Below are 27,215 nucleotides of genomic sequence, written 5' to 3' on the forward strand. Positions count from 1 at the left end.
GGAAGGCTGTGTGGAACAGCAAAATCCATGTTTCGTCCACTTAGACTCACTAATAGTTTTTAAAAGAAAAAAAATAGAAAGCATTCCTTTCCCAGAAGCTGGCAAATAGTTTTTGTAAAACTGTTGTACAAAAGAGAATGCAAAAGGTGAAACGGGTAGCTAATTTATTTATAACAGAATTGAGATTCATGTAAGCAAGCTTGAGGTTGTCCAGCCGATGTGTAATATGTAATTGTTGTGTAGTATGTTGAGTAATGAGCCGTCCAGATGACCAAGAGGGGGGAATTCAAGTCAAATAAATAAACTAAAAGGCGTGTAGGACCTATTTTTTCTATTACTTGAACATACTGAAATAATCCTAATGTAGTATTGCCACCTTGTGCTGCAAGGAGATACAGCAGAAGGAAAAGCAACAGTCCTGAGCTTGCTGCCATGCCTGAATGCACAGACCCTTGTGTCTTTGCAGTGCTTCAGTGCAGTCAGTTCTGCCTTGCTAGCTACCTAACCTGTGCCGATGCATGTAAATTCATAGTGCAGATTGGGACATCATACTGTCATTTGAGATCTAGGAATGAGGGCTTGCTTTATAATGATCAGAAACCAGTGGCCAATCTGGTCCACTCTAAGTGAAACTAATTCCCACAAAATCCTGTGCAAATCTTTTCAACAAACATCCTTTTTCCTAGGGAGAGCAAAGAACGAACATGGGACTTCTTACTTGCAAAGTACATGCAATTGCCACTAATCTGTGGCCATATAATTAATATTGAAGGTATTGATATCTGTGCTTGGAATGAATGGAACTGTAGTTGCTTATCCTCAGTGAAGGGGCTTTTTGTAAAAAATAAGTGAATAAGGGTATCTGTGGAATCAACTAACTTGCACAGGGACTTAGCGTTCAACCCAGCAAGCTGAAATTTTTTTAGCCATTACAGCTTTACAGTTAATGTTTGGCAGGAAAGGACTCATTGATGGTAGCCAGTTTCATATGATATGCTCAGCCTCAGACACAATCCTTGCAAAAATAAAGGACCTTCATTTTGGAGAGCTTGTAATCCACCTCTTTTGTGCTTCAGATTTTTCTTCTGCTCATGTTAAGCCTAAGCAATTCACTTTCTTATACTCCAAAGGCACAAATTGATCTGGATTTTATTTTTCTGCTCAGGTACAGCGTAATCCAGATAAAACTACCACCTTGAAGCTCGCAGATTTCGGCCTTGCAAAGCTGGTGAAAAAACCTATATTCACCGTGTGTGGAACTCCAACTTACGTTGCCCCTGAAATACTTGCTGAGAATGGTGAATATACTTTTATATCCATCAAGTCACTTTGTATCTAATTTGCAAATAGCTAGAGATATATTTGTTAATTAATGACATTTTTCATTAGATACTATAATCATCTCCCTCCTGTTGTGCCATGCTCTGCATTTATCCAGGTGGAATCTATATAGTACAGAGAATATTTATTCTAGGGTAGCTTTCCACAGCCTGGTGCCATGCTAATGTATTGGACTACAACTCCCACCATCCCCCCTCAGCCAGCATGGTTGTGCTTCCTGGGAACGATCAGAGTTGTACACTGACAATCTGGAGCACTGGAGACTGTGAAAGACTGTTGTTAAGAGAGAGAGGATCCCTTTAGGTTGTGTGTATGCTACATCTCTGACCTCTAACTATTCCCTTCCTTTTTATGGGTTAGAACCAATGGCAACCTGAATGGATGACCAGAATCCATACTTTTCCTACTGGAGGAAGGGAAGATGGCAAAATGAGGGAATGTTTTAGATATCTCTTAGTAGTTTCCTGGAATACTATTGTGAAGTTAGAGTATGGTAGGGAAACATAAGGATATATGCAGTCTGTGTAGAGAGTCAGTTTGAGTGTGGGCTAATTAATTTAAAAACTCTTCAAAGAATAGTTTGGCATTTGGGGCTGAAGCCTGGCCTGCTTCATATATACTTCACTTTGTGATTAGCAAAATATTAACAAAATGTCTGGGAATGGGGGAGGAGAAATAAAAGCAGTGCAAAAATCAAACCCATGCTAGACACTTGTAGGTTGATATCATGGGGACCACAACAGTGTGAATTTTGGATTGTTAAATCCAAATTGTCAGTTACACTTCCATTGGCTCTTGATTTGAAATAGCCATATGGCATGCAAAAGTATATGTGAACAGAGGAGAGGTTCATTAGCTGGTAGTACAGCCCTTCCCATGCGTGTGCACGTGGGAGAATTGTGTGGCAGCTGGAGGAAGTGTGGGTTGTGAAGTTTCAAGAAAGGATAGGGTGCCGACACAAGTGGAACTTCTCCATCTAATCAAGACCTGTGTAGATTTTAATTTTAAACGTTATTTTAATTGTTAATATTTATTTATTTTATTCTTTGGCCAGGGCGACTTAATTTATACTGTTAAATTATATTGTTTTATAGGATGTTATTTATTTATGTTTGTGAGCTGCCCTGAGGCTTTGGCGAATGGGGCGGCATAGGAGTTCCCTAAATAAATAAAAAATAGATTGCCTCCTGGCAGATGGTGAACATATTCTAAGGCAGTCTGTGAACATATTCTAAGGCAGTCTGGATGTGTGCGCGCGTGTGCGTGTGTGAAAGAGAGCAGAACGAACACATGCACAAACACAGTGTTCATCATCCTGATACGATTTGGAAAGAAGGCACTGAGAAATTACTGCTGTTTTGCTCTTATGATAATGTCTTTAGCATGGTGTTAGGAGGTTAGGTAGCCTGGAGCCTTTACATTCCTTTGTTAAAACTGGGTTTAGTAGTAGGTCTCAACCCAACGATCCTTGATTTAGCAGCATACTCCCTGCGTACACCTGATGTGCAAATTCACCTGTAGAACAGAAAACTGACACTTCTCCTGGGAACAGGGGTGGAGAGAAGGCAGAGTGAGTTTAGCAGAGGTGACTGGGAGGAGGATAACATATTTTCAAGGTCAGCTTGTTGCCAGTTCTTTGCTTGAGTCCAATTTTTCATCCATAGTTAACAATATAAAAGCAGAAGTTCCTTCCAGATTATTTGCATATATTCATTTTTTGATTTATTTTTCTTGCTGTAGGCTATGGGCTGGAAGTGGACATGTGGGCTACTGGTGTAATACTCTATATTTTGCTCTGTGGCTTCCCCCCCTTTCGAAGTCATGAACGAGATCAAGAGGAGCTATTTCAAATCATACAGCTTGGGCATTACGAATTTCTCTCACCATACTGGGACAACATTTCAGCTGGTAAGCAATCTAAAATGAACAGACTGAGAAGTTTATAGCTGTGGCTGTGTGCCTTCCATTTTTTTTTGAATTTGGTATTCCATGTAGAATTTTGAGATGGAGTTTAATTTTTAGTGACAAGATTCTAGTCCATAAGACTGAAACGATAGGTTTCAAAATGCATGTCCAGTGCCTGATAAAATTTTAGGTGCTGGAGGGCAAGGGTGTTCAAGGATAGGATAGACATGCACATGGTTGTCATGTCGTGAGTGGAACTGGCTAGAGCTGGGGGTCAGACTAGATAGCCCGGGAGACCCCTTCTGACTCCCCCTGTTTCTATGTTAAACCACAGTTTAGCACAGATTCCTCCACCCTGGTCTCTTCCAAATAGTTTGGTCTACAATTCTCAGCGTTCCTGACCATTGGCCAGGCTGGCTGGGGCTGAGAGGAGAGTAACCAGGGTGAGGAAGGCTGGTTTAGCATTGTTAGAGGCAATGTCGTATAGTAGTTAAAAGTGCTGGGCTGGGAAATGGGAGATCTGGTTCTAGTCCCGCTTAGCCTTGAAGCTCACAGGCTAGTCAGTGACTCTCAGCCTAACCTATCAACAATGTTGTTACGAAGGTAAAATGGACAGAAGGATGAACATGTACTTGACCTTGGCATCCATAGAGGAAAAAGCAGGATATATACATAATATGAATATAATGTTATGTATACATATACATATTTATATATGTTATTTACATAACAGTGTTATGTATATAATGTTATGTATACATAATGCTTAGAGGAAATCAGAGCTTTATCTCATTGTTTAAGGAGATGGTTTACTTTTACTAACCATAATTAAGATTAACCACAGTTTATAGTTGAGGTGACAAGCTAAACTGACTAGTCTAAAATAGAAGCAGGCTCTTCATATCCTCACTGCCATGGCAGAGCATGTGCATTCAAGATTCACTGTGGCTTGTCCTCGTAATGCCAAACTCATTGCATGCGAGCAAAATCATTGCATTGAATTTGGTCTATCATGTGGCAGGGCTTTAATACCTTTTTGTATGCAAAGTATACATAGAATCTTTGTATTTCATGTTGCATTATTTCTCTGTGAAAATTCCTCCTTGCCTTGTCAGGCAAAAAAAAGAAAGAAAGAAAGAAAGAAATACATTCTGAAAACAGTATAGTCTTAAGAATCTACCTAAAATTGTGATAAGCAACAGAAACCCCTCCCAGCATGTCTTACTTGATTCAGTTCAGTTTGTAGGCACCATTTTTGTTGAATATATTGATGGTATGAACCCATCAGTGTGTGTTATAATGTGACCCTGCATTGACTCTTAACTAGTATTTGCTTCTGTGTTTGTCCCAAGTAGAGAAGCTATTCAAAGAAACTTCCAGTGCTTTTTTTTAACCTCCTCCTCCATGGGGAAGGGGTTGAATTTTTGGTGGGAACTGTGGGGGAAGCTTTAATGCTTCCTAGACTGCCATCATGCCTACATGTGCTTACACAAGAATAAAGAAAAATGGCTGCCTTATCAAAACCTGTGCAATTAACAAAACATGCAGCTTATCTCCCATATTAACTTATTTTGCTTTTTCCCCAATAGCGGCAAAAGACCTGATAAGCCGACTCCTTGTCGTTGACCCCAAAAAGCGTTACACTGCTAAGCAAATTCTGCAGCATCGATGGATCCACACAGCTGGGAAAAACAGCAGCAGAAATCTGCAGAGGGAGGTGACGATCAATCTTGAGCGTCACTTTCGGAGCCAGCACAAGATGGAAACTACCAATGAGGACTCGTAAAGGGTGTGCCAGGTGCACATAACTTGAGCAGAAGCCAACTGTGAAAGCACACTTACAACATTTTGTTCATATGTACAGTCTTCTCTCAGATCAGAAATCAGGGCAAAATACAGCAGAAATCTGTTATTCCTGTTTAGGGCTAAAGTCTTCTGTGCAGTGCTGACTGACTTCTTGTGATGTTATTTGACCACATTCCTCTCCTTTTCAACACATTTTCAAATAAAAAAATGAGAAAGAATGTTTTTAAGAAAAACAAATGCAATCTTGAGGTGTGTAGCAAGCCATTTAGCTGAACTGGCATTAAATTTGCTGCATACTGCTTAGATCACTGGTTTTTCAAATGTGGAGAGAAGCTGGGTTCACCTTATTGAGAGATATACTGAATCTCCCTTATTTATTTAGTTTTGGGTATCTGTTGGCAACTGAAGACTTCTTTGTTGTTGGTTTACTTCTCTGTATGCTTCCTTCTTACACCTCTCTTTAGGTGTTAGGACAGTACATTCTTTTAGAGACTAAGAAAAGATCGTGAATATCTTGAAAAAGGCAATTTACTAAGACCTTGTCCAACTGCTAGTTAAATGGATATGATGGGATTGTATTTGTAATCAGTCCACATATGTTTTATATATTTAAATATCAGCCAGGATCCAAAGATCTACTTTAGGTATGACTGTAGGGATTTTGGTAGAGGAATATTCTGTGAGATTTTGGGAACAAAGCAGCAAACTTCCATATCTTTCTGAAAGTCTCTTAAGTTTCAACAGTAGCTTACCATGTGGCATGGAACCCCTGTGAGTTCTTTGGGATCTGGCTATTGAACTCTTATTTGCTGTTACATTTTTCTTCGTAGATCTAAAGCATTTGTTTGGTTTGTTGATAAGGAATGTATGGGGTGGGGTGCTTCCTGTATGAACCACATATAAATTTGGAGGCTTGTTTGAAATGTGTTTAGGGCACAGACCTATGGATCATATCCTCAGTACTCATAAGTCCCCAAAATTGGAAGATGCTAGCATATTTGACAGAGTAGGAATAGCGGTGTATATGACATTCACCTCCCCTTCCTCCAGCCCTGCATTTTTGCTAAATAGGTTTTTTTGCCAGTCTGCTGAAGGTGTTTGGAGAGAGAGGGAAGGAGGCTGTCAGAGGTTCAGGATAGCCTTTTAGTCTCCTTCTGTTCCTATGCCAACTTTTATCCCTCTATGAGGTCATGCTTCCAACCTCAGAGAGGAAGCTGGTGTGTTTTTTCCTATACTGGCTGCATTGGGCATTAGGTGAGAGCTCTAGTCATGGAATTGAGAATCTGAAATATCCTGTGGCCCCTCAGATGCTGTTCAGGGGCCATAGGATTTCTCCCTTAATGTATATAATATTCTATTCTGGGTATGTACTAGAAATTATGAGAAGAAATTAATAAGATATTGTGCTAATAAGATGTAAATTAACTTAATCTTAACTGATCTAATTTCCTATTCCCAATGAAGAACTGGAACACATAAGAAAATAATCCCTCTTCCTTAGCCAAGGTAGGACCTGACAGTCATCCGCACAGGTCTGTCCTGTGTTGTTATAACCTTTGAGATACTTCCAATATTATGTCATCAGATCTTTGAGTTCTAGCCTTTTCCTTAGGACATCATATTTAAACTGCTGTGGGAAACAGCAAATTACAAGGCACAAATATCCTGCCCTGACATTATCTGTTAGCAGTGAGTTGATCTTGAACCAAGAAATTTCTGTTATCCAAATCTGTAACCTAGCCAAGTATGTCCTCTGGGGTTTGTAGGTGTTCAGCCCACAGTTGTGGAAGTGACAAGAAGTGTATAGCATTGGTGCTATGACAGCTCTGGGTGACTGGCCAGGTCTGATATAAATACTGGAGGCTGGGCTAGCTGTCTGTTCTTCCTAGCCAGACCACCAGCTTCGTTCTGTTCCATGTCAGCAGCCAGTGCCTGTCTCTGATTTCTGATCCAGATCTGGCTTCGGCTGCAGGAGTCCTACATCGTAGGATGGGGGTATTGAAGTATGGAGAAACCTGTTTTTCTGAGTTTGTTTGTCACAGGATGAAAGTCCGATTTTCTTGCTGCCACTTACGAATGGATATGTGGGAAGCAGAGCTGTCTGAAGAACTGACGTCACTGCCACCATCTGTGTGAAATTTTACTCTTCTCCTTTACCTTCACTTGGGATGGGAGAGCTCGAATGCTGTCACTAGAACTTCACTGCAGATTTGCCAGCTCGCTTTTTAGCCGTCTCTTTTCATCCCCAGGTTCTTTGTTTTTTTGTTTTGGATTGGACTGTAACACTCATCAGAAAAATTAAAAAACTCAGGAACTTATTTCTCTTTGTTTTTGTTTTGCTTACTTGTTTTATGTAATAGAAACAGTCCGACCCCTGTTTATGGAATAGCTGCCAGTGATAAAATTCCATTTCGGGAACTATTGGAAATGAGGCCAACAAAGGTCAACTTTTAAATGTTACTGCTCTTAACCTATCCAGCATCGATTAGCCTCTTGGTCTCTTATAGCAATGGGCTTTTAAATTAGGTTCAATAGACAATGGTAGAGATCCATGTTTTTTGGATGTCGGTGTTTAATCTTTAATTCTTTAATCTTTAAAGACTAATATGATTTACACTTGCAGAGACAAGCTGGATATTACCAGGGCCACATGTTTTCCATGTGCTTGCCCTATTCATGCCTAAAATGGAGTGCAGGAGGAGTTTACTTTAGTACATCAAAGAATGGGTGGATGAGTGAGCTGAGAATCTTTTCAGGGACTTCTCAGCCAATTTCTAGTATCTGAGCCAACTTACTTGTGGCATAGAGCAAGAAGGCAAGTATATGGTGAAGTAATATGTGGAAGGCAAAGCTGCACCCATATATGTGTTGCTAAAAATGGACCCCAACCCCTCATTTTAGAAATGAACAGGAAGCATGTGTGAATAAAGAACCATGGCTATTCCATCATCCTGGTAAACCTGCTTTGCACAAGATCCTCGGTGTTGAACACGTACCAAGCCACCTTATGGTGGCTCCTAACATCCATTCTATTCTACCAAGGTTATGTTATGTTCCAGCAAAACTATACATGGAGCTTTCATGCTTTGCCACCTCCAAACCAAAAACTATTTGATTTTGTCTGATTTGAGGAGACATTGCTTAAACTGTGTATTTTCTCCTCCCATGAACTCCATGAGCTTGTTCTTAGTGAAAAATGAAGAGAGACTTTTCAGAAATTCTGTGGAGATACCATTTCTGTACTGTTATGTACATATCTGACAGATGGAGGTAGGAGATGATAGAATTACATAGCCTTGCCTATAGTGAATGGGTTGTACATCAGATTTACAGCTGATATGATTTCCCCTTCAGACAAGCAAAAAGATAAAAAGAAGCAGTGGCTTTTGCAGCAAACTCTTTCCACTTGGGCTTTGTCAGGAATAAAGCTTCAAAAGCTGAGATTTGCTAATGTAGACCTGAAATGGAAATTTTGCCAACAGTATTAAGAGATGCTTCAAAGCTGCCTTACATTTAATCCACACTTAATTAAAGTATGCTGTAGAGTTCAGCTGCTGATCAAATGTCTCAGATCTGTGAATTGATTCTAAAACTTGATTGATTTTTATGCAATGCCACTTTGGATAACAAGTCCAAGGATACTGGAAGCTTTACCATAGTAATTTCTAAAAGGTCAAAGGTGGATGAAATGAACACACATTTTCAAGTTCAGTGCTCCTGCCAGTCTGGCTGTCAGGCTTTGTTCTTTAAGAGGCACCCTATTGTGATTTTGTCGTACTCTGGAGGAAGATGGGGTTATAAGACTTGGCTTATAATCAATTATTAAAAGATGCTCTTTGTATCCTCTGCAGCGAGAAAGGCCTTGTAATTCTCTCTGGCTACTTAATTCCTATGCCTTAGATACGCAGACAAAAGCTGAAGAAACCAGAGCTGAACCTGGCACTTCACTTTCATGTTTTTCTTAATTCTTGCTTGTCATCTCATTTGGATGTGACATTGTCCCCTTTCATCAGTTTGTGAGGATTCTCCAGATAAGGAAAGTGCCATGGGGAAGTTTCTGGCAGGCCTATATTCACAAATAGGGTATTTCCAGAATAGTGCTTATAGGGATGATGGAGCTGGCAACAGAATATCATGCCTGTGTAGACCTATTTATTGCTTAGAAAAGCCTTGATCTGGCAGCCATGGCGAGAACATTAATGCAGCATATGATCCCCCTGTGAGCATATAAAGCTGGCTCATAGCGTATGAAGTCATTGTTATCCACACTGATTTACAGCAGCTTTTCAAATTCACAGGCTAGGCATGTGCTTTACCCCTATGGCCCTGGCACAGCAAAAATGATACGACTGCAGGACAGATTGGCATCAATACAGCTGTGATCTTTTGGGGTGGGGGGGAATTGCACTGTTTTAGTCCTCAGTCTTTATTGCACAGTGGTTGACTGCATCGTGCATTACAAAATGCACATGTAAGCCATAAGCTATCTTTAGCATGGGCAGCCTGCTTCTCTTTCTTCAGCTTGTTTGGCACACCTAGAGGAGAAGTGGCTTTGGAGGGGAAGGATAATGGGATGGTATAAAATGGGGATACCCTGCTAGATGTGCTACACAAAGCCAGCCAATGGCAAGAAAATGTGGTAAAAGCAAATGAGCTCCCATCTTTCTGAATACAAGAAAGTCATGGAGCCATGCCTAACTCCATCCAACATTTCACCCTCAGTTCTTCAAGATAGGTTGGGCAGGTAAAAAATAGCTGGTCAGTTATAAGCTCAGGTCTTGACCACATGTCTAGGAGATACATTTTTAATCTTGTTCTTAATCTGCCTGACTTTTCTCTAAGATCTCTGTTAATACTGGCTTTTGAAATGGTGCTTCTGCTTTCTAAGGGATAAGACTAAATTTAGATCAAGGCTGTTCTGAGTAACATAGACTCTTCAGAACAATGCTTGGTGCAATAACAAAAAAGCCGGCAATTTCAATCATAGGTGATGCCATGAATGCTGGAAGTGATGAAATCTCAACCACAGCTTTGACAAACAGCAGCACTTTGCTGGCATTAAGCCCATGTCCCATGAAGTTCACCTGGCTTGATTTGCCACTGGCTCTGTGCCTCTGCTTTAACAGCAACCTGTCACACACTGGTTTAGCAGGTGAAGGAACAGAGGACAAAAAGAGACCAATCTGAGGAAACAAAACCAGTGGAAGATGATAATTCACCTTGGCCCATTCTACCCAGTTGGCGTACTTTGAAAGATGGAGCACAGAGAGGACAGCAAGCAGGGTTGTGACTGCCCACTTGTCAGAGCCGAAACACTCTCTGCCATCCCTCAGACCCCAGACGGACTTCTTGGCCAGTTGTGTATCACAAGTCACTTGCAAGTAGCCAGTTTCAGCTTGATGCCTGTGACTTCCTCTACTGCCTTGGGCTTGAGGATTCATTTCTCTCCGCTTGTCTGTGCACAGGCTTGGCTCAGCTCTGATCCAGAAAAATACCCTCTCTCAAGACTCCCAAGACAGGGTGTGCATACACATGCATGTACACACACACGCACAAATGCCAGTTCCACTGACCTTAAGCACTTCTCAGCCGATAGCACAGGGTGTGTGTGTTGTGATTTAGATGCTGAAAAACAGCTAAAGTGAGAAAAAACAACACTAACATGGGGAAAGGCGAGACTGTTCCTTCCCCTCCAGTTGTGAGCTGGTCTCCCTGCCTCACCAACCCTGATGGGCACCAGGCGCCACTTCTGCCCTGATAGTATGCAGTCTGCAATCAGCTGTTTGTACAAGCCATTTCCACGTGTGCATCATGCATTCAATAACAAGGAGAGAAGGTGGGATTATACCCCACTATTGCTGTGCTGTTCTCCCCTTCCAGTCCTCCAGGTTCCATGCATTGGGCATGATGTCTGGAAAGGAGGGCATATGCCCCTTCTGCAGTGGATGCTCCATGTGGGTGGGCCTCCTGAATGATTGTTCTGCCAGGTTGCATGGAGTGCCTATGATTGTGCATCTGCAGGGAGTGAAAGTAGTGTGGCAATGGTGTGGGTGGGCGGGTGGGTGGGTGGGTGAGAGAGAGAGAGAGAGAGAGAGAGAGAGAGAGAGAGAGACTTCTGCTGCCTCCCTGTTGTCTGTTCCATGGGGTGTGTGGGGAGTGTGTGGGGAGGAGCTTTGCAAGTACCAAACTAGAAGAACAGGAAACACACATGGTGAAAAATGTGTCTCCCCACCACACCTCCTTCCCACTTTTCTATCGACAGGGGAGGTGGTGCTGCTTTCATCCATCACAACACTCCAAAGTGCTACAAGCTGAAGTGGTGCAGTCAGTTCTTCCACTGACTGCACCACTTTGGTTAATCCAAAGATGGCTCAAAGATACTGGTTAATCCAGAGATGAGGAGTAGATGGTACAAGCATGCAAAGAGGCTGGTACCCCACACATCTTTGAGCCATGGGCTAGGTTTATGATGACACACGCTGATGTTTTAGAATAGAAATCCAAAGAAGCACCATCCTGAACTAAGACAACAGGCAAACCATGCGTAAGTGAGCAAAGCCTAAATAATTAGGCAAGTGGCCTTTTCTTTCCCCCCAAGACGTCATTAATTTCTTACATTAATCTGCAGTGTAAACAGCCTAACGAATCTTCGGGGAGTAAGATGAAAGAATGTCGTCTTTTGCGCAGTTAGCATTCCAGTTGCCATTTGCTAGTTATTTCTATGTGGGCTTTGGGGAAAGTGTGGTTCTGCATAAACACGCTAATAACCTTAGCATCCCTCCTTGGGGATTATGGCTCCCTAAATGTGAAGCAGGGGAAGAAGAAGAAAACCTTAGAAGAAATAAAACTGTCACTGCCCTAGCGTATAAATACATGAATAAAGATGCAACTGAGCAACGATTCTGGTGGCATTTATTTTTTAGTGCCTGCAAAACTGTCAGTTTTAATTCTCAGGGGACTGATATTCCAGACGAAAGCTAGCAGCAAGTGATATGGAGAATACCCCCCAGGAATGGAAGATGGGGAAGCTTGCAACTTGCTGAACTCTGCTACCAGATGCTTAGGTAATCTATAGAAAAGGAATGTGGGGTGGGGGGGTGGATCAAAGCTGCAGAGGCAAAGCTGCTTGGAGATGAGAGAGACTTCAGATAAATGTAATATCGGACAAGGAGAAAGCCATCTTTTTCTTGCTCTGCTTGTGATCTTTCACCTGCTGCTATAGAAAAGAGACTGCAGGATCAGATGGGGATAATGGCATGTACAATCTTGAAACTTAACACACACACACACACACAGCAAAAGCAACTTGCCGTAGTGCATAAGTGTTGAATCTTCTCATTCCAGTTTGTCCCAAATATGGACCAGTTTTCCAAGAATTTGTTAGTTTGAGGTCTTCCATCACATTGATTTTGTGTTACTTGTATAACAGATACTATAGTCCATTACCCCTCTGCCAAGTCACCATGGCCTTCATTTTCCTCTCAACTGGATGCTAGAGGATCAGTGGTTGGAGTGGTGGTGCCACTAGATGATTTTAGGACTTAATGATCTCAGGTAGGCGGTTGGGTGGGCTGGCATCAATGGTTGACATAGCTGGGCACCCGTTGAGGTGCAGCAAGGGCCCAATGATAAAAGAACCCAGGACCCGTGCCTCTTCTCCACCAGTGGAACATTTTTGTCTACCTGCTTTTAGCTCTCGCCCAGACAAGGGTAGTGTTGATGAGGAGGAAGAACAGTAAATGCTCCTGCCTGCTTGCACACCAAAACTTGCTAGTCACACAAGCAAGTGGTAGCCATAATGAGAAAGAGAGTGAATAGTAGCAGCAGCAACTGATGGAGGGGCGAAGGTTGGGTTGACTCATGGAGGCAGGGGAGGGCATTGGAGGTGTCTCGTCCAAGGACCCTCAAAAGGTGGAGCCAGCTGTGGTTAGAACACTAAAAACAAAACTCGGCTTGCCCACCTGATTCTGAAAAGGAAAACAAAACTCTGAGCTTGTGCAGTTTTACATTTCAAACTGGCTTAAATCATGGCATCACAAGGACAACAGGAATAAAATGAAGTTTGATTCTGCAGACCTAGAGCTCTAGGCTATGGCCCCAAGATCCAACCATAGCTGCACCAGTGGGCTAAAGGCCAATTCCAAGCCGAAGCCTTCTGTCCTCACCTACAAAATTTCATACTGTAATCAGCTATTGGCCTACCTGGGAATAAGCTGTGCACATTTCAAGGTGATTAGCGTCTGAGTAAACATAGGATTGTGGTTCACATCTTTTAGGACACAATCCTATTGTTCCCATCCCAGGTGCATAGGAGCCTCCAAACCCTAACCCCTCAATTGGTTAAAGCATTGTGGGCTTCAACTCCCCTTTCTTCCTCTTGGAGGCTGATTTGCAGCCTTGGAGAGGCAGCAGGCACAATTCTGCCCACACAGGCTGGGAGAGGGGTGGGCTGAGGGGCACACGTGAGTAGGGGGCCAGGGGGCTTCAGTCATCTGGAGTCCCAGCATGGAGGCCACAAGACCTCAGAACTGGGGGGCTTAGAATACTCTCAGTGACCCTCAGAGCATGTCAAAGTCACTATTGATGGGTGCCTTTCCCCATTGCTACTCCACAAATATAAGAAAAGTCAAATGAGACTCTAGTTTGTTAAATGCCTCTTTGGGTCATACTGGTTGGTGGGTGGGAAGAATTCCATATATTACTTATTCTGGAGTTCATGTTTTTCTGTTTATGAGTTCTTCCTTTTATATTCCATTTCCAAAGATCCCAGATGTATTTCTGACTGCTTCTCTGGGCCTTGAATTGCTGCTCGGAGGAAGTGTCAAGTGCAGATTCTTCTTTCTCCCATCCCTGTATCTCCATGCTGGAATAAACCATTCAAATATCCCTCAGCTGTAACTGTAGCCAGAGTGATGCTCAGCCTTTCTAGAAAGCCCTCCTTTCTTTCAGATGTGCTCTGCTCTGGACTGTGTTTTCCCTTCCCATCTGAAAGTGCAATGTGGTAACTGCTGGGAGCTGTTTGCATTAAAGCTGGCTGGGATTGGTTTGCTTCAGGGCAATGGCATTTTACTAACACCTCATTTGCTAACTAAGGTCCTGTCAAAACTAGCTAGTAATAGGAAGAACTTTGGAAATGTGTACCACTAAACATGCCTAAGGGGAAAGGAAGTGGAAACGTAGCATGATTGTGTCAACAAGGCCATTAATCCTGACCTACCTACACTTGATTCAGAGTTTAGTATAGGTTTTTGAGGCAGCCCTTGCTGAACCTCCAAGAAAACAGGCATGGTGTGAACTTTTCTGAAGCCAAATCTTCATGGCAGATGATGCTTCCAAGGGCAACAAGTACGTGTGTACAGACTATCCATACTGTGCTGAAAAGCATGAATTAAAACATGTTTCATGTGTGCCCTGGGAGCAGATGTGGCTTCTTGCAACATTTGCCCAGCTGGAAGAGTTTGGCTTTGGGTGTTGTGGGTATTGTGTGGTGCACCTGCGGAGCATTGTGTGGGGTCAAGTTTGAGCAGCCACATGGAGGAGGCTGTGAATGTGTGGCAATGTGTTACTATAATTTCTGGAATCAGCTGTCATTGATCTGCCAATTCAGTCATTACTGCCTTCTTCTGGCTGTGTCCTAGGAACCACCTGGCCTACCCTGCATTAAAAAAATCGCCATCCATCCAAATTTATTCTAAGCTGCAGGTTAATTATGAAGGAACCTAAATATGTTCAATATACTGAGATCAATGATATTTGACTGCTTTGGGTTGGTGTGGGCATTGGGAATTTTTACAGAGTGTCGTAGGCGCTCCCACAAAATGGCTGCTGCCATGAGGGGTTACTTGCTCATAAAATCTCTGTCCTGGTAGAGTATGGCCAGTTACAAAGCACTCATTGCCCTTAAGGCAAAATGGTGACACTAAAAGCAAAGCAAAGTGCCCAAGAACTTAAATACAAAACAGGGGTGTTTGTTTCCATTCTCATGTTAATCCAGAACTATCATTCTCCAATTTGACTGGGTCATTACCTGGGTGAATGGTCAACACAGTCCTGTTTATACTGTTTCTAACTTTACTTTGAACTTGTAAGGACTAGAAACTTGTGAAGATCTTTCTCTCACACACACATATTAAAGCAGCCCGGCTGATTTGGAAGCTCTTTTGTTTCATTTAGCACAGACATACCTTTCCTCTCTATCGATTAGCCATGAAAGAGAAAAGGGGAGGGAGTTGTGGCAGAGATCCTCTGTGGACATTGCTGTATGACTGGGAAGCATTTAGAGAAGAATAAGTGAATATATGAATTAACAGATCCCATAGGTGTGGTGCTCCCCTTGTACCACAGGAACAGGGACAAGACAGTGTTTGATTGCTGGTACTACTGCCAGTCAAACTGAAATATGGCTGTGTTGCTGTTTGAGTCACTTGTATACATGTCCATCACTGAAATTAAGAAACTGTGAGGAAAGGGATGAGGCAACAAAATCCACTTTTTGTTGCATCTGTTTCCCTCCTTCCTTCCTTCCTTCCTTCCTTCCTTCCTTCCTTCCTTCCTTCCTTCCTTCTTAGTGTGGGACAAGCGAATATGAAAGAGCTCTGCCTCCATTGCTTTTGTAATACTCTATTTTTAAAAAGCGCAGCAAAACCATGATTTGATTAAATTTAGGGTAAGTCAAGGGTGGGTCTTGTGGATTTCATGAACACATTTCTTTACCCCTTCTGTCCCCAGTAAACTGAGCACTAACTGCTTGTTTTGTTTAATAGAAACGATCCATCTGTGGCATGTTCATCCTTATTTACTGTGTCCATCATTTTTACATCTACTGAATACTTTTGGAACATTAGGTTAGCAGTAGGTGAAGTATAGCATAGACAAAAAGCTCGAATTTCTAGTTTCCAGTTACACCCAGCAGATGGCAGTGTTAGCAAAGGAAAAGATGGTACTTTCCTTGCCAGCTGAATATCTGTGTGAGTGCAGTTGGGTGTTTTTTTGTTTGTTCTAGGAAGGCTGCTTGTAATGTTCACCCATTATGATTTTGTGGGAGAAAGCTGTGCTTTCAGGATGATGGCCAATTTCATGAAAACTCTCCCAACAAAGAACTCACCCCCAACATCAATTTCCTGCCATTGTTCTCCTAATCTGCTACTGCTTTGGCAGCATTTTTCCTTTTATGTTTATTGGGTCTTTAACAGAGAACAGGCTCAAGGCTGATTCTGCACAGTCAAGGATCATTTATTTTATTTTATTCGAATCCTACTTTTCAGACTATTATCACCCAAAGATGATGATAATAATAGGTCTGCCACTTAGTCATTGCTAAAAAAAGAGAAGATGCATAATTTTTAAAAAGGGTAAACAAGGACATAGACTCATTTGTATATGTATATATGTAGATGCACGTTGAGTTAGTTAGATACAGGCTGAGTCAACACTTTGATGCACATTTTGTTGATACAGATCCAAGAGAAATCTAATGTATCTCACCATAGTGAGGAAGACTGTTGTCAGGTGGTCTTTGGACCTACTTGGCTTGCTCAGTCTGCTGCTAACTGTAGATGGACAACTTTAGGCCTCTGAACTTTCTTCCCATGGCTCTTTGACTTTAAACTAGACTTGGCTGGATAGCCCTTTAACTGCATGCTGCTGCCAGAAAAAGAACTCTCCTCTACAAAGGGGGACACAGAACCATCCTCAAGACAGGTTCTGCTGAGAGATAGCAGGGCTATTCTTCCAGCCTTCTTAAAGATACCCATTTCCCTCCTCTTCCTTCCCCATTGCTTTTTCCTTCTCTGCCATGTCTTTTTAGGTTGAGAGCACATGGGCAGGGTCTGCCTTGTTTTCCTGGTTATATGTAAGCCATTCTGGAAGCCTTTTTGGCTGAGGGGTAGCATAAAAATACTTCACAAAAACGAAGTAGGCTTACAAACAAAAAGTCACACAAGGGGAATGGAGGGGAAAGTATAACCTACAGGGCAGATGCTCAGTAGCCATTTGGGTTTGACTACATGATAATGTTGCTAAGGAGAGGGTGAATAAAGAGTACTTGAGGCCAATTGACCCTAATCTAAGTGGGTGCCCATGTTCACCCCCTTTTGTAAGAATGCCTGAGAAATAATTGCACAAGGATGCTTAGTGTATGCATTTCTTGATGTGTTGTTATGTTTATTAGTGGGTATACTGGCTCCAATTGTCTACAGTGATGGGTTTTCCCCCTCTTGTTATTCTGAGGCAGTTTATAACTGGGGAAAAGCATGTAACAAGCCAGGCTCTTTTCTCTGAATTCTGCTTGCTCAGAATGTTACATGGGAGCTGTTGTCTTGATATGAAGATTAAAAAATACAAGCCACAACAACAATCTGTCTCTCTCTAGGGATGTATCTAAGCTCTGAGGAATCTGTCCCTCTTGCATTTGAAGACCTACGCTTGTGTTTAGCCCAGTCTTAGAAAGCCGGCAGAGCCGAAAGGAAGTCTGCAAAGAGTTGCAAAACAAAGGTTGCGCAAGTGACAAACTTCTCTTATGCACAGCAGCACGTGGTGCAGAAGGAGGACAGTGCTTGCACAGTGCACAGATTGGTCTCTTGTACAGTGCACAATTCCCGGACAGTGCCATGCCAAGGCTGAGCAAGCTCACCGAGAACTTGGCTCAAAGCGGGGAGACAAGCCTAGGGAATCCAATGGATTCCTCCCCTGTTGCTAACTCAGCCCTGTGGAGTTGCATTTATAACCATCCAGGTTTAAAATACCCTGTGGGGCAAGTATGAATGAGCAGGAGAGAGGCCAGATGGAACAGCTATATACCCCTTCACACCATGCATAGTGAAACTATGGCCCTCAATTCCAAGAAAAGTTGTGATGGGCCTCCAGGAGGCTCAGCATTAAACAGGGACTGAATAAATTCATGGAGAATAAATCTATTAAGGGCTAGTTGTCCTGATGTTGCCTCCAGTATCAGATGCAATACGTGCACCAATTGCTGGGGAACATGGGTGGGGGGTTGCTGTTGCATTTATATCCTGCCTATGGGTTTCTAGCCATATAAAATACATTAGTTAAATGTTATGCAAAGCATTGTACTCTTCTTTTTTTAATGATACACCCCTCCTTTTGATAATTTCAAAGTGGACAACCTAATATTTATGGTGACTTTTTTTGGGCAGGGGGGGGGTGGCCCATTTAGTGAACATCTTGCTAGTGTTAATTATTACCTAGAAGGCTCTTGTTTTTTAAAAAAGGGACCAATGCTATATTTTCAGCTGGTAGGCCTAGTTGAGATGCAGTGCAAAAGACCAAGTTTCCCTGACCTAGTGCTCTGCTGATGTGCCTTGACCACAACTACTGTTATCTCAGTGAGCCAATAAGGATGGCTGTATTGGAAACGCTTCGGCAAGGGGCAGCATAGAAATGTTATAATAATAATAATAATAATAATAATAATAATAATAATAATAATAATAATGCTGTTGTGCTGCTGCTGCACAACATACAAAGATCCTGAAGAATCCTGGCCCAAACCAGTGCTTATCTCTGAAAGCCTGTGCACTCTTCAGTTGGGTCAATAAAGGGCACGGTCTCTTCTTTTTGTATGTCCATGGTGTGCCTCCAAGGAGCTACATAATCATGGCTGTAAGCTGGTGAGAGCAAAACAAACCTTTTAGACACAGGCAAATGCATCAGCCAAGATAATCTTCTTGCCAAGCAGGGAGTTATTTCAGGTCTATCTTGCAAAATGTTCACAGTGCTTTCATAGAGGAGGTATTGAATCAAGACCTCATCCATGGACCAAGCAGTGGAAAAATCCAGCCAGTTTACAACAACACCGACCTGTAACCCATGTTTAGAACTCTTTCCAGTGAGCACATTTACTCTGCCTTCTGTTGGAACCCCTTTACATGTCCTGCTGTCAGGCTGTTTTTGAGAATACATTAGGCTAACAGCCATTCCTTGAATGGGCATTCCTGCCAGTGTCTGTGAAATGAATGAGAGCAGAATGAGGGGGCAGTCCGCACTGGAAGAATACGTTGCCATCTACGTGGTTTTTGTTCGAAGCCTGCTTTGCTGTCCTCTAAATAATATTAAGCTGCCAGCGCTTGACAGGTCTGGACAATAGCATGTGCTGTAATGGATTTGAGGCCTTGCCTTTCTAACAAAATACATGTGTTGCTAGTTCTTATCTTTTGGTGGCAGTATCATTCTATTGTGGTCTTGTATGGTTTTCAGACTCTTCTCAGCCATGCATTTAGATGAGAAACAAAAGGCCTGATTTTTCTTTGCTTTCTGTCTTGCCCTACATAGACCTGTCTCCTCCAACCTGGAGCCCTCAAAGCATCATCACCATCTCCATACACACACATGACTGCCAACATGGCTATTGCCTATATTTGCTGGGGATTGTGGGAGAGGTAGTTGAACATATCTCAAAGCTGACATAGATGAATGGATGTAAGAGAGGTCCTGAGCAAGTTTTCTGAGCAAGAGCTGTGTCCTATAGCCCACGTTGGACACGTCAGGGAAACCTGCAATGGAGTCAGATGAATTCTGATTTTTATGGCTCCAACCTGCAGTGCAAATGCTTTTTTCAAAGTCATGTAGATTCTGCAGACCTGAGGACCAGATATTCACATGGGGAATGGGGGAAATTTGCATTAGCGCTGATGTGAATTAGAACCAGTAAATACCTCAGATTCCATCAGTGAGTGGATGATGGAATTGAACACAGATGGAACAAATTCAGCAAAACCTGTGCATCCCTAGACTGAGGTGAATTGGACATAAATAAGTTGCATACACTTGCAAAGTAGGGTAAAAGGCAGCAATGGATGGAGGTTAGACGGTATCCATCAGAGACATCAGTACTTCCAAACCTAGATATAAAATGAAATGCAAATAGAATGAATACAAAAGGCACTCAGGTTAACTTTAATAGATGCTCACTGCTGACTTCCTTTGTGGTTTCTGTTCTCTGCCCCTTAACCCTCATTTTCTAAACTCATCTTATGAGCATGATGTCAGCTGATAAATCATTCCTCTCTGGAAACACTAGGAGAAATTCAGCTTACCACTAGTTGAATGGGTTCTCTAAATCTTGAAACCCAGTTAAAGGGGAAAAGCCATGCTGGATCAGACCAAAGGCCCAACTAGTCCAGCATTCTGTTTACAGAGGTCAACCAGCTGTCCACAGGAAGTCTGCAAGCAGATCAGGAGTGCAACAGCATCCTCCCACCCAAGCTGTCCCAGAAATTGATGTTCATAGACATACTGTATCTTTTACTGGAGAACTGGTAGTCATTAATAGCCTTCTCCTCCATGAATTTCTCCATTCCCCCTTTAAAACCATACAAGTTACATCTGATGGCTACAGATGCAAATTATGACAAATATGTGGGAGAAAGGTATCAGAGATCTAGCATCACACACAGAAAGTGGGCTCTGCAGAACAGAATACTTTTCTAGGGAGCCAGTTCAGCTCTAAAACATCAAGTGACTTGGGATCAAGTGAGAGCAATACCTGTGTGAACCCACTAAAATGACTCCTGCGTCATCTTCAGATAACATCAGACATGTTATTTGAATCTTTCCTGTCAAGTTCTAGAATTCAGTGATGTGGCTATGGGCACTGGGCAACTCAGTAAGGAATGATATCAGGTGCTGTTTATATTGTCAGGTTTGGATTTAGACTTGGTTTGGTCTGGAGCAGGGGTCAGCAACCCGTGGCTCTGGAGCCACATGTGGCTCTTTCATCCCTCTGCTGCGGCTCTCTATTGCTCAAAATATGCGTCACAATGGCCAGTGTGCAACACCCGCTAGCACACTATTTATTGAGCTTTTCGACCTCCTGTAGGACAACCATGGATAAATCGAAGAAAAGTTTCAGAAGAAAACAGAATGTTTAATGGTATGTGGGCAGATTAATTGGCTTTCACTGCTGACCAGACTGGTTTACCAGTATGCTTAATATGTGGTGAGAAATTGGCAAACAACAAAAAGTTGTATGTTGCAAGACACACAGCCTTTGCTGACAAATATCCAGATGGAGAGGAGAGAGAAAAAACCATTTTGGAACTGATGCGGAAGGTTGATCTGAGCAAAAATCATTTCAAGAAATGGATTAAGTCTGCAAATTCAACTACATATGCTGGTTTTGTGGCCGCTCAGGAAATAGTCAGGACAGGAAGCCATTCACAGATGGAGATTATATGAAAGAATCATTCAATGATTTCATAAATGCAACACTCTATAGTTTTTTTATACATAGCATAAAGGTAAAAATGATATATGCAGTGTTATCTTCATTTTAGATGTCAAAGGGGTTTAGTGGCTCCTGGTGTTTTCTTTTCTGTGGGAAACGGGTCCAAATGGCTCTTTGAGTGTTTAAGGTTACCAACCCCTGGTCTAGAGCATAAATCCCCCACTTAGCCATGAAGCTTACTGGGTGAATTTGGTTCAGTTATTATATCTCAGTCTAATCACAAAATGTGGAAGAACATGTTCCTTAGAGGAAGGACAGATTGAAATAGAATAAGTATAGAATTCAAAAGGATACATCTATAATAAGTTTACCTGTTTGACCGGGAAAGCAAAAATATGAATATGGAAGGTTAAAAAAAATCAAAGTAGAGAATTTCAATCTATGTGCTGCTTGTATTATTGTCTCCAATGATCCTTCGGTGGGAGCGTATGGGTCTAAGAAGCTTGAAAATGTATGCGAATGAGTCAGATGATCACATAATAAGTACTTTAACATTTGTGGATGCATTGGTTGACAAAGCTGCATCCTTGAAATATTTTCAAGAGCTTAATAGAGCCTTTGTTAAAATGTCTACAATGGGAAGAGAGCTACATGTAAAATGTAATTGACTTTCCAAGCCTCTGGGAATGAGGAGGAGGAGGGGGGGGGGGAAAAGAGCCAGTGTGATGTATTGGTTAAGAGCATGGGACTGGGACTCAGACGATCTGGGTTCTAGTCCCTGCTCAGCCATGGAGCCAACTGCGTGACTTTGGGCCAGTCACAGACTCTCAGCCCAAACTACCTCACAGGGTTGTTGTTGTGGGGATAAGATGGAGGAGGAGGCATAAGCTGCCTTGAGCCCCTTGTAGGAAAAAGGCAGGATATCAATCATTCAATCAATAAAAAGAGGCTGGAACATTTTACAGTCCAGATGGAAACTCTCTAAAGCAGGTCACTGCCACCTGACCTGACAGGAATATTAATGTTTTATAAAACAACCAAAGCTAATCCACAGACATCGCATAGTAGCTTTTTGGAGCATTTTGCAACCCTGCCACAGCTTAATTGGTGTGCCTGACACATTAGAATTCATGAAGAGGGTGGTGGCTGGTTCAGATTTCTGGATTCAAATGTAAGGCTCTGAATTTTTTTTTCTTTGATAGTTCAGAATACTTTTTCTGATCATGAAATCAGATTATTCCATTTCTGGGCATACTTCATATGGACTTGTTTCCTGAGATGGGCAAGCTGTAGGCCTCCAGATGCTTTGGCCCACAACTTCCCTCAGCTCCAGCCAGCAGAACCAATGATGAGGGATCATTAGAACTTCCAAGATGATCTGGCCTACTCCTTTTCCAACTCTGCAAGTCTGAGGTGTCTTGTTCATCCTTCAGGAAGTGCTGCATGTATTTCCTATCCCTGAAGCTTTAATTTGCTAGCGTTGTTGCTGTATCTGCAGACCTCAACTAGAATCAGAACTAACTAATCTGATTCAACTGGCCGTTCCATAATTGACATGTTTAGATGAAAGTGCACTTGCAGCAAAGAAAACAGTTCATGGTAGTATTTACCCTCTTTCAACCCAGAGGGTTATGGGTAGCCCAGATAATCATTCTGATAACAGGACATTAAAGGGCTATTTTCAATCAATGGGCATTTCAGTATTATAATGAAGTTATTGTAATTATCAAATCCAGACTATAAATGCCCTCATGATTATTATAGCCCCTTATACTTTTTTCAAGCAGTGTCCAAACAGATCAATTCATCAATTAGTTCCTACAGCAAAAAAATAACCTGTGATTTGTAGTTAACACAAAATTTATTGCTGAAGCCAGATATTTTCTTCTTTATTGGAAATAGTCTGAAATAATTGAAAATTCTGATCAAATTCCTTCAAAATTAATGTCAAAAATGGATGTGCGGTGAACCTATTGACCAGTCTGTAGCTGCCAGCAAGAGTAATAAGATAGACAATGCCAACCCGAGTTCTTCATGTTGCAACAAATGGGCCTTTTAGGAAGATTAGGAGAAATGCCTTTACAGGAAGAGCAACTTAGCACTGGAGCCAATTATTTAGAGTAGTGGTGGACACTTCTTCACTGGACATCTCCAAGCAGAAGCTTGACCACATCCTGATGCTTTATCTTTGTATTTCTGTATCAAGAAGAGAAAAGGACTATGGATGCAATCACATGCATACTTAGATAGGAAAATAAAAACATTCTGCAACTATTATTTGATCTCTTTGGTTGAACAATGTGCTGGATAACCACATTTGGGCTCTGTCGGATCCATTTGGTAAGATAAAATATCAAGGAACCTGCAGAGGTGGCTTATATATAAAACATTCATGCAAAGCAGTCTTTGCTTCCGACATTCTACATGAAGGAACCAAAGAGTTAAATATTGAAATGCCAGGGTGGGGAATTATTGTATTATACAGTATACATGATGGAGGCACTAAGTTGACCCTGTGTAACATCTGTGGAATTATTGTTTTTGTTTGCAATATTTAGGCTTTGTTCCCATATAGCTCTTAAGAGGTCTATCTGAATAATCTATATGCAAATGGGTGTAAAGAGTTCATTTAATCTTAGAAGGTAGCCCTCTGAGTCAGTCCCACTGGGATGTGAACCTGTTCCTCTAGATACTTAATGTCTAGGCATCCCATCTGTTCTGTTAATGGGTTCCCTTTATGGCATGACTTCCTAGAGCTGAACAAGAACTGGTATTTCTGAAGCCAAAGGTCATGAGTTCAATTACTCTTGAGGGGTGGTAGTAGCATAAAGCATTGGTGCCCTATGTCACATCATGACACCCTAAATCTGAAGTCCTGGAAATAGGGAAGTAGTATAAAAACAAGTAAAAACTGTGGGGAATTAGTTTGCTTGCTTATTTCAATACTGAAGTCCTGGCTTTTGGATTCTGAAAACCTCCGTTGAGATTCCTGATTCTCGTGGTGAATGTGCTGACAGGCTTGTTTGACACTGATTTGATTGTAGCTGTGGTTGTACTCTTCAAAAGTTTCCTCTTAAGGCAGTGACTGCTTTTGTGGGTCATGGAAACAGAGTTTGCCATTGGAGACCAAAGTATCTTAGGTGGCTTGCTTCATCCATGATGATATAACAAGGCAGTGGGAGAGTAATCTTGCCAGGTACTGTGGGTACTTCCAGACAGATGGCTCTTAGCAGGATCAGAGAGCATTGTGTAGCCTTTTTTCTTCAACAGGTTTCTTATGATATAGAAAACAAATACACGCAGAGAAGAAACTATGGGAAAACTGTGGGTGGGTTGTGAGTGGAAGATCCGAACATGATAACTCACACTCAAGGGTGGATCATGGCTTGTGTGTAGGTTGTTGCTGAACTCTGGTTGTCATTGAAATGTGGTTTATTGTGTTGTCCACAACCAGCAGTGCTAACAAGACATGGCTTGTTAACCATGAGGACGTCCCATGGTTTGTCGTTGGGTTGTGGACTGCAAATTGTTCCCCATGGTTTGTCATTTCAGCAGGGTTCAGATAGCACTAGAGCCCATGTTTCATCAATAGTCATCAATCGCTATTTGTTTTTCAGCGCCAGGCGAATACCTTTTTATTTAAACGTCATTTTAATTGTTAATATTATTTGCTTATTTTATCTGGCCAGGGCGACTTATTTTATATTGTTAATTTGTTTTATATTTTGAATGTATCATATTTTATGTTGTGAGCCGCCCCGAGGCTTCAGCGAATGGGGCGGCATAGAAATGTTTTAAATAAATAAATAAATAAATAAATAAATAAATAAATAAATAAATAGTCCTTACTCAGCCCTTAAGTGTGGATTACTGTGTTGACAGAACCCAGCCATTTGACATCTAGAGTTCCCCATAGCATTCTGTGCACAAGACAGGGCAAGGTGCTGGCATACTAAAACCCTCATCCAAAAACCCCTCATTCAAAAGGATGACATGTCTGTTTATTAGGAACATAGGAATAATCATGAATTAGACCAATGTTCCATCAAGGTCAACATCTTTTCTGTGGAAACAGCCTCTGTCAGACATTTATAAGGGCATTTGGCAAGAAACTGTTGAAATCTTTTACTCATTCCAAGCATCTCGATTGTTTCCCAAATCATTCCTTAATCACCTGCACACCTGACATTTGAGCCCATGAAGGTTATTCATTAGAAAGCTAGTACACACATAAGTATTATTTATTTATTTATTTATTAAAACATTTTTATGCCGCCCCATTCGCCGAAGCCTATTATTAGTGCTTCTATCTTTTTGGGTAACATGCACTTGTCAAGAAAGACGTGTAGCATGTTCATCAATAAATATTGATTAATGTGTTTAATTATTAGCATAAGAGTCATGTGTTTTTCTATTTTGTTTTCTTATATGGCAATTTTCTGTTTTTAAAACCACTGATTGGATTATCCATTTGAATGCTGGTATTACTCCCTTCCTTCTTTTAACATAGCAATTATATTTACCGTCCTGGTAAGGCCAATGAGTACAGCTTTCTACAACCAAATACTGTCACGATTTCTGGCAACATCATGGGTTAATTAATTAAGAAACTGAATAACAAGCCACTCATTCCTAATGGTCATTGCAGCCCCTTTTCATCTTATATAGACATTTTAATTTTACACATACATGATTTTGGAAGGGAAGGCAAGACAATGGCACGGCGTGAGTTATATCCTTATATGCACCTCAGAAGTTACCCGGGCTTCAAGTCTAAAGCTCTCAGTGAGCTGCAGCACTGAGAGAGCCTTTATAACCAGAATTCCTTTCCAGGGACATTTCAAGGGCAAACTGGCAGGCAAGGCAAAGGTTAAGCACCTTCATCTGCCCATGAGATTTTCCTTTAAAGGGCTTCTCCGTCTTTGCTTTACAGAATTTGCAGGCCCATTCCTATCCCTGGACAGATGCCCTCAAGTACCTTAGTGTGACACAGAAACATGCTATACATCGTTATGTTTAGGCAGCATCAAACTGGAATGAATTCATTTGGACTACAGAGAATTTTCTGAGCAAGTTCCTATAAGCGGGTCCAGTTGGTAACATTTTGTAATCACTGCTTTCTATGCAGCAGAATTTACTGGTAGTACCATGTCTTAATGCGGACACCTGTTTAGTTTGGTTAACATGCAAAATCTATCAGTCATGGTAATTTGAATTCAATTAAATTGCCTCCACTTAGTCCTTTGGGGAGTCTGCTTGTTTTGAAAGCTTTCAGCTCAAGAGATTGCTTAATCTCAGACCATCTGCATGTATTACTTGATGTAGACTTCTTTACCATCCTCAAGAAGAAGCAGAAGAAACCTTGTTTTGTCGCTGGGTTTCTACACAGGAATGGGGCTTACTGCATACTTCAATTTCTGTGCACCATCACTACTGAAAATATATACTATTTGCAACGTCACATCCACTTGCAGGAAAGAGGGTAACCAGACATTGAGAGGGAATGTCTAAATCACTTTATTTTTGTTTCCTCAGGTTGGGCAAAGATATTTTGCTCCCTAGTAGTACAGTTACGGACAATTGGCTCCAGGCAAGGTGCATAGTACCCCAAAATGTCCAGACCTCTTTAAACTTGGAGTGGAAAATCCCACAAGAATAATAAATAGCTAACAATTTGTGTCCTGTTTCTGATGCTCAAAATCACCTGTTTGAAATGGGCATCCTATTCTGCCTTAGAGAGGTGAAGGCCTGGACAAAATGGAACAACACAGTAAAAAAATCAGTACTTTCCCTATCTCCCTGGGCTTCCCCGCTAGAGATTTATGTTTTCCTCCGTCGGTATGTTTTCCCCCCAGCTTTTTTCCTGCCTTTCTTCTCCAGCCCCTGCAATCATGCCTGTAGATCTCAACACGCAACCCTCATGCAGCTTTAAAAAATAAATCAATGTCACTGAAGTGGTAAAGCTCTCTATCTTGTA

The 27,215-nt window shown here is 41.7% G+C and overlaps 1 protein-coding gene across 1 annotated transcript in view; it reads left to right on the forward strand.

The window, feature by feature from the left end:
* The window catches only part of DCLK3 (doublecortin like kinase 3), a 30,754-nt gene extending 23,384 nt beyond the window's left edge, over positions 1-7,370 (forward strand). The window contains exons 3-5 of the mRNA XM_044455140.1: positions 1,166-1,298; positions 3,082-3,249; positions 4,836-7,370. Of these exons, the coding sequence (XP_044311075.1) occupies positions 1,166-1,298; positions 3,082-3,249; positions 4,836-5,032 (498 nt within the window). The 3' untranslated portion in view covers positions 5,033-7,370. The remainder of the gene's footprint in view (positions 1-1,165; positions 1,299-3,081; positions 3,250-4,835) is intronic.
* The last annotated feature ends 19,845 nt before the right edge of the window (positions 7,371-27,215 follow it).

This window comes from Varanus komodoensis, unplaced genomic scaffold, assembly GCF_004798865.1.
Source record: "Varanus komodoensis strain SLA01 unplaced genomic scaffold, ASM479886v1 scaffold10, whole genome shotgun sequence".
NCBI lineage: Eukaryota > Metazoa > Chordata > Lepidosauria > Squamata > Varanidae > Varanus > Varanus komodoensis.